Genomic DNA, 15399 nt, shown 5'->3' with positions numbered 1-15399 from the left:
GAGAGGGGTACTGTTGTTTGCAATGCAGGATTACTTTGGGTATCAGTTGTTACTTGTATGGTCATTTTACATTTTCTTTTGGCTGGTATTGGGATTGTCTGTGTCTGGACATCTGCTATATTTGGGAGTCTGTCTGGATTGCTAATCACATGAGGTTACTTCCTGTACAGAAATTTCTCATGGATTCCGTATGGAATCTTATGGAATCCGTATGGAAGAGATATGGACTGAAAAACTTATGGAATCAGACAATTTATTCCATATTAATTCCATAAGTACTTCACAGCAAGTGAAAATTCCATATGGAATAAATTTGCAACTTTAATCCATAAGCACTTTTTTCCATATGGAAAGCAGGCTCATGTATTATAGCATCATGGAAAATACTCTCTGAAGAATTAATAACCTAAACTATCTGATTAAAATAGAAATATTGATGGGAGTTACAGCACATGTATATGTCAGTGTAGCTGATGTGGAAGGATGACTCTATACTCATATAAATTTGAAGAAACAGATGTATGCCAGTTTTCTTTAATTTATTTCCACAGATGTTTAAAAACAAAGACATGACCAAAAACGTAGGGAAAATGTAAACATGATCAGAAAATTAATATCTGGTAGTACAAGCATAGATGAATCTTTGGACTTAGAAAATTTGGTGCAAGGTGGATTTTGGGCTTGATCTAATGTTTATTATGAAAAGTAATTTTGTTGGCTTCCTATTAAAATATGCTCTACAAAAATCATACCATATCCATTCCATGTGGAAAATTTCGTACAGGCTGCTCTTTAATCCTTTCCTGTGCTGACTTGATAGCATGTAACTGTTGTTTAGATTCTTCAATTTGGGCCTCCAAGTTCCTAATTATTTTCTGACATACACACTTGGAGGAATCATTATGGTTTAAGCCATTGCTGTAAGCTATAAATGATAATAGCAACTAGAGTACACTGACATAAGATAGGTAAAGATACTGTATTGAATCAAGTACCACTGGACCAGTATAAGCTTATTTAATTTGAAAAGCTTCAACAAAACAAACACTGCAAACTATTTTTAAATAACCCTATAAATGTACAGTAGGAAAGCACTTGCACATATGTCCTTGCACCATAGTGGTCAGTATTCAAACTAGAGTCGTCAACGATGTTAGGGTGAGTTAAACATCAACTTTCTAACTACATGTTTAAAGGGTCAAGTTAAAAATAAATATCTTTGCTTTTTAGTGGCATTTGATTAAATAGTTATTCCTTATTTGAATTAATAAAGAAAGCGAGTCTTGGCAAAAAATTTAATTTCCTGTATTGCATATGCTGATTTGTATGTACGAATCATAAAATGTACATATTAATAAGCATGAACTTTTAATTTAAACCAGATTTTTTTGTTACTGAATGTTTACTTTTACTTCCTATTTTAAAATATTCCTACAAACAGAGAAATACAGATGCAAATTCATCAGAGTAAAAAGGTGTTCCAGGAATTATCCGGCCAACTGCTGGTACAGGGTGGGCACATAATCATCATATTTTGCCTTGAAGAAATTGCCTGCCACCAAATTTCCTTCCAGCCCATACATTGTAATGAATCTTCGCACATTATAGCCTGCTCTGCCCATGCCACTATGATTAGTCAGTTTTGGTAGGCCTCTGAACTTCATCTTCCCTTGTGGTTGTTTATACAACAAGAAGACATAGCGATGGAGCCCTGCAAAATATTAAGTCGATGTTCAAAAGCTAAGCACAATTGCTGACCGTGTGCCTAATCATTTTGTGCATCTTTGTAGATCTGTGACAAAAAAAAAAGAACTCTTTTCATCGAAGTTTGGCTAAATGAATAAATAAATGTGCTACTTATTCTTTTTTCATGCCATCTCAAGGCACATTTTTTGACGATTTGCAGCATATCCTGGAAAGCACCGGTTTTCATCATTTGTCACATCAAATCATTTAGTTTCTACATTGTTTATACTTATCAAGATATTCTGCTGGTTTTCATCATTTGTCACATCAAATCATTTAGTTTCTACATATGTGTATATTTATCAAGACATTCTGGATAAACAACTACTGGTAGACATGTTTCTTCCTCCTTATAGTCTTGGAGAATATACTTCTTTGATCAGAACTGGTTTGCATATCAAGGTCAACTTGTGTAAGAAGAACTGCTGTGAGGTGAAACACAAGCATGGCAAATAAAGACACTCTGAATTATGCAAATCATCTTTCAAGTTCTCTTCTTCTGTGTTCTTTTAATTTTTCAGAAACATTGCATGTGGCATTAGAATATTTTTTCTTAAATGATGTCTTTTAAAACATCAGTTTATTCAAACGAAATGGAACATTTATTAAGTTCTGGTTCAAACCAAAAACTTTTATCTTAATCATGTCTGTCAATTAATTAGATACAGTTTTTAGTATCAGCAGTGCAACCCATCTGGCACTGCTCTGGTGGCCTGGCAGTTAGAGCAGTGCTGACCAACCTTTTTGACACCATGGGCCACTGAAAAATGTTTTTCTTGAAGCCGAGGGCCGCAGCAGAAAACCGAAAAGCAACAACTGTATATCTGCTCGAGCTCTGGCGGGCCATTTAAATCAGCCCGTGGGCCGCATGTGGCCTGTAGGCCGCAGGTTGGACAGCACTGGGTTAGAGCATCCGCCTCAGAATGCCAGAAGGTCACAGATTTGAACCATGGCCAAGTCATACCAAAGACTTATAAAAGTGGTACTAATTGCTGCCTCACTAGGCACTCAGCATTAAAAGGTTAGATTTAGGACTGTTCGTCCTGGTGTCAGGATAATGTGACTGGGTGTGACATCATGCTACATGTCTGTGGCATGATGCCCCACTGTTAGACATCACTATTAACTGCCACATTGCAGACATCATAGTGTTATGACTATATCCATATCAATCACACACACTAACTGGATGATACTGGTGTTTAAACTTCCCTGCTGGATTCTCTCAGCAAATACAGGTCAGAACTGAGTTCTTGACAACCATATGTTAGCATCATCAGAAATGTCACCAAGCTGAAATAATTGCCACTGCACATGAACATGACCTCTATGACTTGTATAATATGACTTCTAATGACTTGTACAACTTGACCTGAATGACTTGTATAACATGACCTGAATGACTTAAACAACATGACCTGAATGACTTGTACTTTAGACATACTGTCTGCAATCATTCATGAAAGACTTCTATCGTAAGCTTCAAAAGATATCAATGAACATTATATATAACTGAAATATATTTACAACATTCTTCATGATAAAATTTTACTTTACTTTGTGTTTAATGTGTGAATTTTCAAAAATCAATTTTATTTAACATTTGTGAACACTTGCATGCAGGCACTGCCACCAAACCAGCCAAACTTTGGGATGCCTCATTTTCATTTCATTTTATTTTTCCTCAGGTCATGGTTTGGTTTTCCATTACATAGTGATAAAAACCAAAGCAGCCCTTGTAACCCTGGCTAATTTCCTGACCGATGATTTTCATTAAATAAAGGTGACATACTCTTGGAATGATTTCATGACAAAAATATTTAATTTAAAAGGTAAATAAATGGGTTTAATATTATGACACTTGCTATTACTTGCCATGACACTTGCTATTACTTGCCATGACACTTGCTATTACTGCCTCCAACAGCATGAACAGTGAAGTGCATTACATCCAATTTTCAACAATTGACTCTGATCAAATAACACAGTTCCGGTCTTTGAAATCCATTATCAAACAAGATCAGTAGTTTACATCCACTTTCATTCATTTATGACCTATTTATGAATTACTCCTGAATGCCACTATTTCTTCGACAATGGAATGCATGCAGACTTTGCTTCTCTCAGCTGGATCATTAGAGGATTTTCAGGTGCCAATTTTATTAGTGTTCACCTCTACACTCATTTGAAATGGGATGGCATTGAATGCTAAAAGTAATCTTTCTGCATCTGTATAGTCGTTAGGGAGCATGACTAAATATGTCACATATTGTTATTCCTGGTGGTAGATTATACAGTTGCATTTTGACATTTTGCCTTCAAAAAGGAATCACATTTCCTCCTACCTTTAGTAATAATCACACACAGCTTTTCATGATTACATGTAAAGAGCAAAATCAAAGAAACATTGCAACTGATCTTGAACCAGCCAATAATCTTTAACAAACAAAAGCAAGATGTATAAGCTATGGTTTTTTATATAAATTAACACAGATGTATCGTTTATCAAGTTTTTAATGAATTGGCTAGTTCCACTTCTTTTACTTTAGCTACATCAGAAATTAGTCAAATGGACTGTCTCCTACAGTAATAAATATAGTAACATAAACTGTCCCAGCTGTAGTCAGTTATTTAAGTAATCTGTGGAATGGTGATCATTTTCTGAAAACTTTTACTTTTAATACTTCTGTGACAACAAACTGTATAAACTGCCCAGGGGTGATAGTATTCCATCAGCATATTATTGCTTATACAGCATACATTGTGTCAGGTATATATCAGTGTCAAAATAGTCTTTAGTTAAGATTAATTAGTCTCATAAAATTGGTCATGATGAAGGTTTGGGGACTAGATAATCATGTTTTTCATGGGAAACTTATGGACATGGCAGATAAAGTGTCAAAACTGAGAATAAGATTCAGTTGTTTTTTGAAGATTATCAAAGACTGGAGCCATCATGCAAAGAAAATGCAAAGAAATATTGCTGCCATTGCTTAACATTTAGTCTCTAACAGTCGCAAGAGCTGCCTTTTGTGAAGTAAATTACCATTTTAATAATGACTCAAGCTTAATAACCCCAAGAGCTGCCTGGTGTGAAGTGTATCACCATTTTAATACCAACTTGAGCGTAATAGTCCCAAGAGCTGCCTGGTGTGAAGTGTATCACCATTTTAATACAGGCTCAAGCATAATAGTCCCAAGAGCTGCCTGGTGTGAAGTGTATCACCATTTTAATAGAGACTCAAGCCAAATAATCCCAACAGCTGCCTCAGGTGTGAAGTGTATCACCATTTTAATACCAACTCAAGCGTAATAATCCCAAGAGCTGCCTGGTTTGAAGTGTATCACCATTTTAATACCAACTCAAGCGTAATAGTTCCAAGAGCTGCCTGGTGTGAAGTGTGTCACCATTTTAATACCAACTCAAGCATAATAATCCCAAGAGCTGCCTGGTGTGAAGTGTATCACCATTTTAATACCAACTCAAGCGTAATAATCCCAAGAGCTGCCTGGTGAGAAGTGTATCACCATTTTAATACAGACTCAAGCGTAATAGTTCCAAGAGCTGCCTTGTGTGAAGTGTATCACCATTTTAATACCAACTCAAGCATAATAATCCCAAGAGCTGCCTGGTGTGAAGTGTATCACCATCATTATCATTTTAATACTGACTCACAATTAGCCAGCAAGTGCTTGCACTGTCATGGACCACTAATAAAGTAGCATGCGGTGTCAATATTAAATTGTAGGTGTTAATGTGATTTGTAGGTGTTAATGTGATTTGTTGGTGTTAATTTGATTCTTTTTTCCATTCAAACATCACACTATCATCCGAATGTTTGGTATTCAGCAGTTGAAAGTTTATTCAAGCATCATGGTCTGCATCTGTGTGTGTGTGTGTCTCTCTCTCTCTCACAGATGCACACACACACACACATCGACACACACACATGCAAAATTATGGCTTATGATCTTAAAATAGACACTTTTTATAGTCTTTTATTGACTAGTTTTCATTTAACTAATATTGGGCTCTGAAGTAAATTAAATAATTGTTTGTCTCTTCATGCAAACTCACTGATCCTATTTAATGTGTCCAAAAATCAAGGTCAATAATAATATCATCAATCATGACTGATGGAAAATTTACAGTGTCTGATGACAAAGGTAAACATGGTAGTCATTCACCAGTGTCCTCAATATGTCTTCCAACCAGTATCACAGTATTGCCTCACTAAGTGGTGTGATACATGTGTCATCCAAATATACTTTGTTATTAGATATGTAATGACTAAAAATACACAAATAATTCTCACTGCAGGAACCTTGAGCTTATTACATTTTTATGTCCCATGACACTCATGTATGACAGCCTAACTGTATCATAAAACAAGCAGTAGTCTACATACCTGTGCCTTTTGGTGGACCAGCACCGACATATTCTGTGTTTTCTTGTCCCTGTTTTATATCACTGCCTGGAATATTCGTGACTAACCAATGTTGCCATTCTCCAGACACTGGATTCACACGACTTGGTGCATCTGGGTCTACAAAAAAATATATGGCACTATAGTTTAAGTATGAAAATGAATAGTAATTCCTGGAAAGGTATAGGACTTGATGAATAAAAACAAAATTGAATGGAAAGGTCTTTGGATTCTCGTATTACTGGTAATTTGAATGTGCCTCAAAGATGGCATTACATGTATAATATATATATATATATATATATATATATATATATATATATATATATATATATATATATATATATATGAATAGTGTTTAACAGCATATCAGAACAATCATTGCCATATACTGCTGATTAAAAGGGAATTCAAGAAATCTTTTGGAAGACAAATGCTGAGCAATCACTGGAAATGTTGGGGACCACACAACCCTGATTGTGCCATTGTTCATGTCACTGTTAATTATGTTATTACCTTCTACCTGTTTCCATACTTTCTGGGGGATGAACATATACACTGCATGTTTGGGCATTGGAGCATGTGATCTGGGCAATAATTGCCATTGCTAAATGATGGGGCATAGATAGGCAGGACACTTAAACAACATTCTTGACCAACAGTCATCTAAAGCCATGGATGTAACTGACTCAGACTACCCCAGTTGGACATCAACATATTTCTTGCTTATCCTCCACTGCCAACTGAAACTTAAAGCAACTGACCTGTTGTCAAATGGCAAAGCACCTAGAGCAGATGTTATACTAGCAGACATCTACAAAGTCGGCAGCTCAAACAGAACCAAAAACTGACTGAATTCTTTCCGTCAAAGTGGTCTCAAGGAACTATACCCGAGTAGTGCAAGGATGCATCCATTGTCCACTTGTACAAGCAGAAAGGCAAGAGACAATCCAATGACAACCATTGGGGCATCTCCATGCTGTCAATAGCAAGCAAAGTCCTCACCAGATTTCTGATAAATCAACTTGTGCATCACATTGATAAAAGGCTCCTGTCTGAGAAGAGCGTGAGTTCAGGAAAGGGCAAGGACCTCAGACATGGTGTTTGCTGCTAATCAAGTCCAAAAGAATTGCCAGGAACAAAACTACAACTTGTACACAACATTTGTTAACCTGACAAAAGCTTCTGACAGAGTAAATATTTGGGTACGTTGGAAGAACATGGCAAAATGTGGTTGCCCAGGAAATTAGTTGTGATGGGTTGGTAATTCTATGATGCATGCTTGCTTGTGTTGTGGATGACACACAGTCATCTGAACCATTCCCAGTCACCAATGGTGTCAAGCAAGGCTGAGTGTTGGCCCTAACCTTCTTTAGTAAGATGTTCTCTGCCATGCTTACTCATGCCTTCTGTGGCTATGACACTGCGACCTACATTAGATACTGGACTGATGACAGGTTCTTCAATCTGAGTAAACAACAAGTGAAAACAAAGTTACAGGATGTGTTTTGTTCATGATCTCCTACTTTCTGATTACTGTTTCCTGAATAGCAAATCTGAGTCTGATATGCAACAGAGTATTAACCGTTTCTTTTCAATAAGTAACAATTTCAGTCTCATAATTAATCTGCAACAAGAGGAGACAGATGGAATGCACCCACCTACACCAGGACACTGTCATGTGTCGTACACACTGATAATGAAACCAAGCAAGAACTGCTAAAGTACTTGTGTGGCCTTTGACATACTACATGCGAGTGTACAGCACCACAGAGGTATATAGGTTGATGCCTGGAGTCTTTCCCTTCCCACCTTGGTCATAACACATGGTTCAAAATGAGCAGTAGTCTGCTGTCCCATGGCTAGTAAATTTACTGTCTGACTAGTAGTTTTAATAAGTTCAATAGTCCAAGGGCAAGTAATTCTCAATATGTAACTGACATTGTTTTATGGGAAGGACTAGCAAAGATTCTGCAGAACTAGTTAGTTTCAAATCTACTAGTCCTTCTGGCTACATGTACAATGAAATTTATGTTAAATTCTAGGCCTGTCATAACATAAAACTACTGAGACCTCTATCATTTTTGACCATGTATACCCTTACTGGTCACAAATCAATACATGCAACCAACATTTACCTGGGGTCCATCCTTACCCACATGGACCTAGCCCCTGGGTTGTAATTTGGAAATAATTGTGATCACAACCCTATAACCAAACATACACTAATCATGCAACCAATAGCTATCCACATGAATGCAGCCCCTGGGTCTGTAGCAACCTGTATGAATGTAGCCCCTGGGTCATAACTTGGAAATGAATGCAGCCCCTGGGTCATAACTTTGTTTGTAACTATTGCAATACCCTACATATAACCAGATAAATACTCACGAGGAATAAGAAAGACAAATGCACATGCCCAACCTGGTAAGAGTCCCTATTCTCTGGGACCTATCTAAATACATGTAGCTCAAATCTGTGTAGTCAAGATGGGAAAGTGTGATGATAAGTGTCTTACAAACACAGAGTTGTGTTTCCTTCAGATATCAGTTTGCCCTTGCCAAAGTCTGATGCTAAAAGACAAATATATGAATGGACACATGGAAAATATGGCATGCTCTGACTAATAGCTGGCATTTAAATAACTGGATCTTTATTTGTAAAACACATATTCCTCCACTGCTGATCCAAAAAATTAAAAAATATTGGAAAATTTGGAATCATTTCATAATGGCATCACAATCCAATCAGGATCAGTTAGATGTAAAATACAAAGAAGTATGCTACTTTTCATTTATCTACTTATGTCGATTTAACAAAATTGTGCTAAAAAGGTTTTAGTAAAGAAAAAGTATCCTTCAAAAAATGTAAAACTAATGAAGTGAATAACTGCTTGATGACTGCATGAAAATCCAAATATGAATACAAATCTAAGAAATTTAATTTTTCAACCTCAAGTGCTTTTCACTCATTCATACTAAGAACCTTGAGTTAAAAATGTCCAAGTGCTAAAAGTTTAAAAAATGCATAAACAAATTGGAAAACTGCTGTAATAGCCAAAAGAAACATGAATCAGGTCATAATGATTACAAATATGCCTACCATGTTCCATCTGCCTACCTCAGGTGGTTTTTGCTAAGTTGTTTTATGAAGATTTTTGTCAAAAAAATGTTGTAGTCCAACTATAACTTTATTAAAGTGTATAATGTTTCATGGCTCTAACTTTAATAGGTTTTTCTACTCTGATAAAAACAAGTCTGTGACAGACATACATGCATATGAACTTCAAGTGTTATGACTCTATGGTCATAGACTAATTAACAGAAAGAATCAAAACCAGCAAATTTTGTAAAACTTGTCAATAATTTAATTATTAAACTTATAAAATGAAAACTGAAAAAATGAGTCCAAAAGAATGAAACAATCTGTACACATTTCAGACCAGTTAATGTACTGGCCTGCAAAGAATCATGACGTTGTCAAAATTGTGTTGTTCAGAACTCCTTTGAATAATTCACAATAACTCTAGAATAATATTATAGTCCAATGAATACCTTCTATTTCCACTTAACAATCCCAACAAATGTTTTGCCTCTCAACTAATATCTAAGTACAATATAAAATACGTCTGCAGACCTATGTTAAAACAGGAAAACAAGAAATAAAAATAAATCCAAAATAGGAATGAATCTGATTGCTCAGTTCTCTTAGTTATATACACCTTCAAGAGTCTATTACATCTATATTTCACAATATACCCCACATGACAGATCTTACTACTGTATTTAACATTTCAAACATTCCTATTCATATGACCTAACTCATCGAATAGGAATTAACTTTATTCTTCTTAGTTACCAGCTGTCCAATGTGAAAAGGCAGAATCATGTAAACATATTTACTAATAATTGTATTATTAGTAACTTTCAAGATGTATGAAAGCATCTATTTATAGATCCTATGTAATTTTATGTTCTTTAATATCTTAACAAAGACCCGACCAAATCCAGCTACAGATAATCACTACAATTTATAGTCATTAATAAACATTACAAAAATTAGACAAAATCATGTACAAGGAGTTATAAAAAATATAGATATACATAAGGAACTTTGGGCTTTGGGCAGAATTCACCAAAACAATATACCCCCTTCTGGCGCCTCCCCACCCCCGTGAAAATATCGATTTCCAAATTTATAAACAATAAAATTAAAAATGCGCCCCCTGAAATTAGCGCCCTAGTTTGCCTATATGGTAGCACCGACCCTGCCCTTCTGCTATTACTGTGGGTGCATAAAAACTGAATCCCAAGGTATCAACATTCAGTAACTTTGACCTCTGTTGCTCTGGCAAATTGATCTTACATCTTTTTATGCACCTTAATTAACTTATTTGTGAAGACAGATACTAATTCATAGATGTGAAGAAGAGAATGATATTTCACCCAGGTATTACCAGAACTGTGAAAGAAATTGAAAGAATGATGAAAAAAACAAAACAAAAAAACACAACAATACACAAGGTTGAGCAAATTTTAAAATCAGATGATAGCCCAGCTTGGAGAAAAACCAGGTAGCCTAGAAAAAGCTAGTAATTATTGGTATTGTACTGTTAGCTTTAGACTTCTGTTTTCCCCATGTAATGAGTCATAATATTGTTATTTGCAAAAGATTTTTATTGATATTTTTAAAATAAATATAAAACAAATATGTTCATGAGACTACCCGAGTTTGATTTATGGTAGCCCTGACCTAACACTAAGGCAGTTCCTGCTTGGCTCTGAGCACAAGATTTGATGGACCCAAGTGAACATTGTGACTCTTGTGCAATATTCAATAGGGTAAAGAGAAGAACAAAAGGCCCAAAGAGGTTGAGACCAAACTCATGGCTCATGCGAATCCAGAAGACAATATTACACCAACTGTCAGGTAATATTGGTTGCAATAAAAGTCAAAATGGCTAATAAAGGCCTCAAAATGCTCATCCTTAGAAGAACAAATAATTTTACATAAAATTTGAACAAAAGCATAAGGGTAGATATAAAAATAACCTTTTCAACCTGGTTGCTACAGAAGTGGAAATACATTTTCCATGCTGGTAGCTTGGGAAACCACTAACAGGTCAGACTTTGGTAGAATTTTTTATATGGAATTCCAACAAAAGTCTGATCAAAATTGGTCCAGTAGTTAAAAAGGTGATGTTAAAAACACATTTTTCACCTGGATGCTAGGGAGCCTCCAAAAACACCTTCCTACTAAGTCTGATAAAAGCTGACTTGGTTGTTTTTGGTAGATACATAAGAAATACATTTTCCTCCTTGTTGCAGGGAAACTGATAAAAAATAAAAAGTAGCAATACATGCAAAAGCATCATCCCCAGCAAGTTTAATACAAACAGGATTAATGGCATCAGAGAGAAAAATTAAATTTTCCATCTGGTTGCTGGAGAAGCAAGATGGTGGACAAGTAAGCCATTAAAAACACAACTTCTAGAGAATAATTGTCCCAAGGATCATTCCCGGAAAACTGGTTCAAAATTGGCTTTAAAGTTTTGTTTGAACTGTCATAAATGCATTTTCCTCCTCTGTTGCTATTGAAGCCACTTGGTTGCTAGAGAAACTACCACCACAAAGTTTCCTACCAAATTTGATCATAAATGACTAGCAATTAGTTTTCTTGTTTTAAGTATCATAGATATATTTATCACCCGGTTGCCATGGAAGTCACTCAAATTGCTATGAAAGCTGTAAACAACACAACTTAGAACATGTCCAAAGAAACATTCCAAAAAGTTTGATGAAAACTAGCTTAGTACTTCAGGAAATCTAACAAAAAACATGGTTTTCATGCAAGCAATACAGTTGCTAGGGCAGTCACAAATATATGTCCCTAGAAATTTTCCATCTGGCTGCTATACAAGCCACAATGTTGCTAGATAAGACACACACTCCCCACACACACACACACATACAATTTTAGCAGAACAGGTCTTGAAGAAAATTTCCTTCAAAATTTGATCAAAATTGGTACCATGGTGTTTTTGAAGATGTGCAAAATACATATTCAACCTAGCTAATAAATGTGCCACAAAGTTGCCAAAGGAAGCTATAAAATATATTCCTACAAAGTTTGGTCAAAGTTAGATCTGTAGTTTTGGAGATGTAAAAAATATATTTTGTATCGGGCTGAAATACTGGCCACATGATGGCAAGGAAACCCATAACAGAGCAGTTCTTAAGAACATATTCATCGAGTTAGATTAAACTTAGCTCCAGTTTTAAATCTGATGTTATAAATGTGGTAAAAGGATCAATAATGAAACATAGGGATGTACCATAGACTGACACTGCCTCTAACAAGGTGAGTTAACCAAAAAATACCAAGCATGATCAGTGTGTAGTATGCTCCGACTTCTCCCTGGTACTCCACATTGGGAGGATCCTTGACCCAAGCAGGGGTCAAAATCATCCCAGGCTGGACATCAATACTGCCATATTGCACCTGTAAAATAGAAATCATTTGCTTCTGATGTAATAGTACATGTTAGAAAATTAACATGTTTTCTACTACACGAAAATCATTTAATATGGAATATAAGGAAGTGCTTAAATTATTAATATAAACTACAAACTTATTTAATTTTCTGAAAATTCTGATATCACAAAATGACTCAAATTGCTAATATAAAAAATTAATTTCAAATAGAAATTTATTTGAATTTTAAACATTAGTTTTCAAGAAAATCATGATCACTTAAATGCCAGAAAATGCTCAGTTTTGTTTACAACACAATAAAAAGAATTATATTTTAATTGCAACTTTAAAGTCAATATTTGCTTTAAGACAACAACTTCTAATGTTATATCAGTACATGGGGCGGCATGTTACAGGTCTAACATTATGACTGCACAGCCGGGTTTGTTAATGAGACGTTACATTATTATTTGGTGTATATGGCCCCAAGATTAAAAATATCTGACTCGGATAAAAAAAAAAAATGTAATATCTCATTGACTGAAGTTAAATCAGTGACCATTCATACGTAAGCAGCGAGTCCAAGTTTGAATCATGAATGTTGAGAACTATTTTGGTGTATGTGATAGCCTGTCACACTGAATGACACTTGGGTAGATTAAAATCCAGCGGGGCTTTACGTAGATCAGGGGTGTGCAAAATACGGCCGGATCGAATCTGTGACGTGTTTTATCCTTTAATTTATATCATAAGGTATGGCTTTAAAAATCACTTATCCGCTCCGCACCGTGGACAAAGTTGTCCATTCGTGAGTTATATGCTGTTTGTATCTTTCCCCTGCATTTAACACCAAGTCTCTATATTTAGATCTAATTGACTGAAATGGAATTGATTATAGACATTTAAGACAACCTCCTTTATACGTCCAGCTTTGCGTTTACTGTAGCTTGCATAATATTAACTGTTTAATTTTTTGTTAAAAATGTGTACAAAAGAAAGTTCAAACAAACAGAATCTACCTGCAACAGTTTCGGTGGCACTTCATCAATGACGTCTGGGACAACCCCATCATTCTTAAAATTCTCAAGGCTGACATGTTCTACAGCCGTAACGGCCAGCATACAAAATACACTAAGTGCGATTGTAAGCAGTGTGGACCATGCCTGACGGTGAAATGCAAACTTGTTCCTACAATTTCTTTCGCTAACCAGTGCAATCAGCACCATGTCGACGGTTTCCTGGTTAACGACTGATTGCTCGCATACCGGAACGAGTTTGTTAAATAGCATACCTTGTGTATTTACATCAGGAAGTTCCTGTCTGCAGCCGCGCTATCATATTAAACATAAAATCAATACCTCGTAAGACTAGGCCAGTTAAATCATCAGCGATACAGAACATATATTATTTATTTATTTATTTATTTATTTATTTGCCTTCTCCAGTTCTGAAATGTATAACACATACGCTTATGTCAAACTATAGTACTTGCCCTTCCGTTTCTTTTTATCATTGGAGTCGGACGTTTTATTAATAAAATATGAGAAAATATATGACAACACGAAATATCCTTATCGGTACTAAACATTAAGACTACTACAGATAAGGATATTTTGTGCTGTCACAAGGTTTTGCCGTATCTTATTGATAAACATCAGACCCCAGTGGTTTGTGCCCTCTACTGATAATTACAACGACTTGCATCAAGGATACAAACATTTCATTCATCACTTTTTAATTTCTAACTTGGCTGTCACGCAGTTGCCCGTAACATCGTCAACTTGCTTGTGTACTAACTAAACAGAAGCTGTCATTGTAAACTCCTGACTAATTACGGTTGCTAGGAAGGTCCTTCTTTTTCAGGAAAAACTCAAGTTTCAGTATTTGCCAGGTCAAGTTTAAATGCTTTTTAAAACGAACTGAACGGATAAAAAAGTGTAGCTCTTACATATGTATGTTATAAGGCGTGTAACTCTCAAAGTTCTAGAAATGTAAGGAATTATTTGCAGCTTGTCGAAGATGGCAAACTACACGGTTTCTTTTGTCTGAAAAAATCGCCTCAATCTGATTAAAATCGGATGAACATCGCCTATGCTAATATGGCACCGTGCTAGTAAAGAATCTCCCGTTTTGTTTGTAAAGCGCAGGTGATATTCAAACCATAAATTAATATATAATGGTTAACTAGTGTGCCCTCTTTATAGCCTTTATGCTTTACGTTTTCAAAATCTGTAGTGATGCCATTTTCGCTAGCCAAGGTTAAGATAATCCTATCTACACCTTCCCATAACCCTAACTACACCTTGGTGTGCAAGTCTTTGGTATCACTCGGCCGAGGATAGAACCCACGATCTTCCGCTCTAACCACTAGGCCACCAGTAAAAAAGGTCGTCGGAACATTTAGGGTCAAGAATTTTACTGACCCCGTAGCCACGTTTAGCGTTAAAGAAATTTAACATGGGGAATATTAGGCCTGTATAGCGACAAGGGAAAGTTGGGTTATTGTATAGGGATATTAGAAATGGAACATGTGAGGTGACATCACGGTACTGGACATTGGTAACAATGTAGCAAGGGTCTGACCTGAATACGCGCTACTCTAGAGAGAGACAAATAAACAGCATTCGGTTAACATAGGAGGCATCGCATAGGTCTTCTTCTCTTCCTCAAACTTCTTCTGATTTCTGGTCTGGACCGTAGATGAGGACTCTCTTCAGACAGCATTGTCTCTCCACGTAGATTCTCCTATTCA

At 35.9% G+C, this 15399-nt stretch overlaps 1 protein-coding gene across 1 annotated transcript; it reads right to left on the bottom strand.

The window, feature by feature from the left end:
* Positions 1 to 520: 520 nt before the first annotated feature.
* LOC149795430 (protein D1-like) lies at positions 521 to 13915 on the bottom strand. Its single transcript, XM_089965219.1, has 4 exons — positions 13667 to 13915; positions 12554 to 12674; positions 6156 to 6293; positions 521 to 1711 (listed from the first exon to the last, which is right to left on the bottom strand). The coding sequence occupies exons 1-4, from the start codon at positions 13871 to 13873 to the stop codon at positions 1488 to 1490; spliced, it is 690 nt and encodes a 229-aa protein (XP_089821345.1). The 5' UTR covers positions 13874 to 13915; the 3' UTR covers positions 521 to 1487.
* Between the last annotated feature and the right edge of the window lie 1484 nt (positions 13916 to 15399).

This window comes from Sinohyriopsis cumingii, chromosome 7, assembly GCF_028554795.1.
Source record: "Sinohyriopsis cumingii isolate HCF-2022 chromosome 7, ASM2855479v2, whole genome shotgun sequence".
NCBI classification, from domain to species: domain Eukaryota; kingdom Metazoa; phylum Mollusca; class Bivalvia; order Unionida; family Unionidae; genus Sinohyriopsis; species Sinohyriopsis cumingii.
This window is presented reverse-complemented; position numbering and strand designations above follow the sequence as displayed.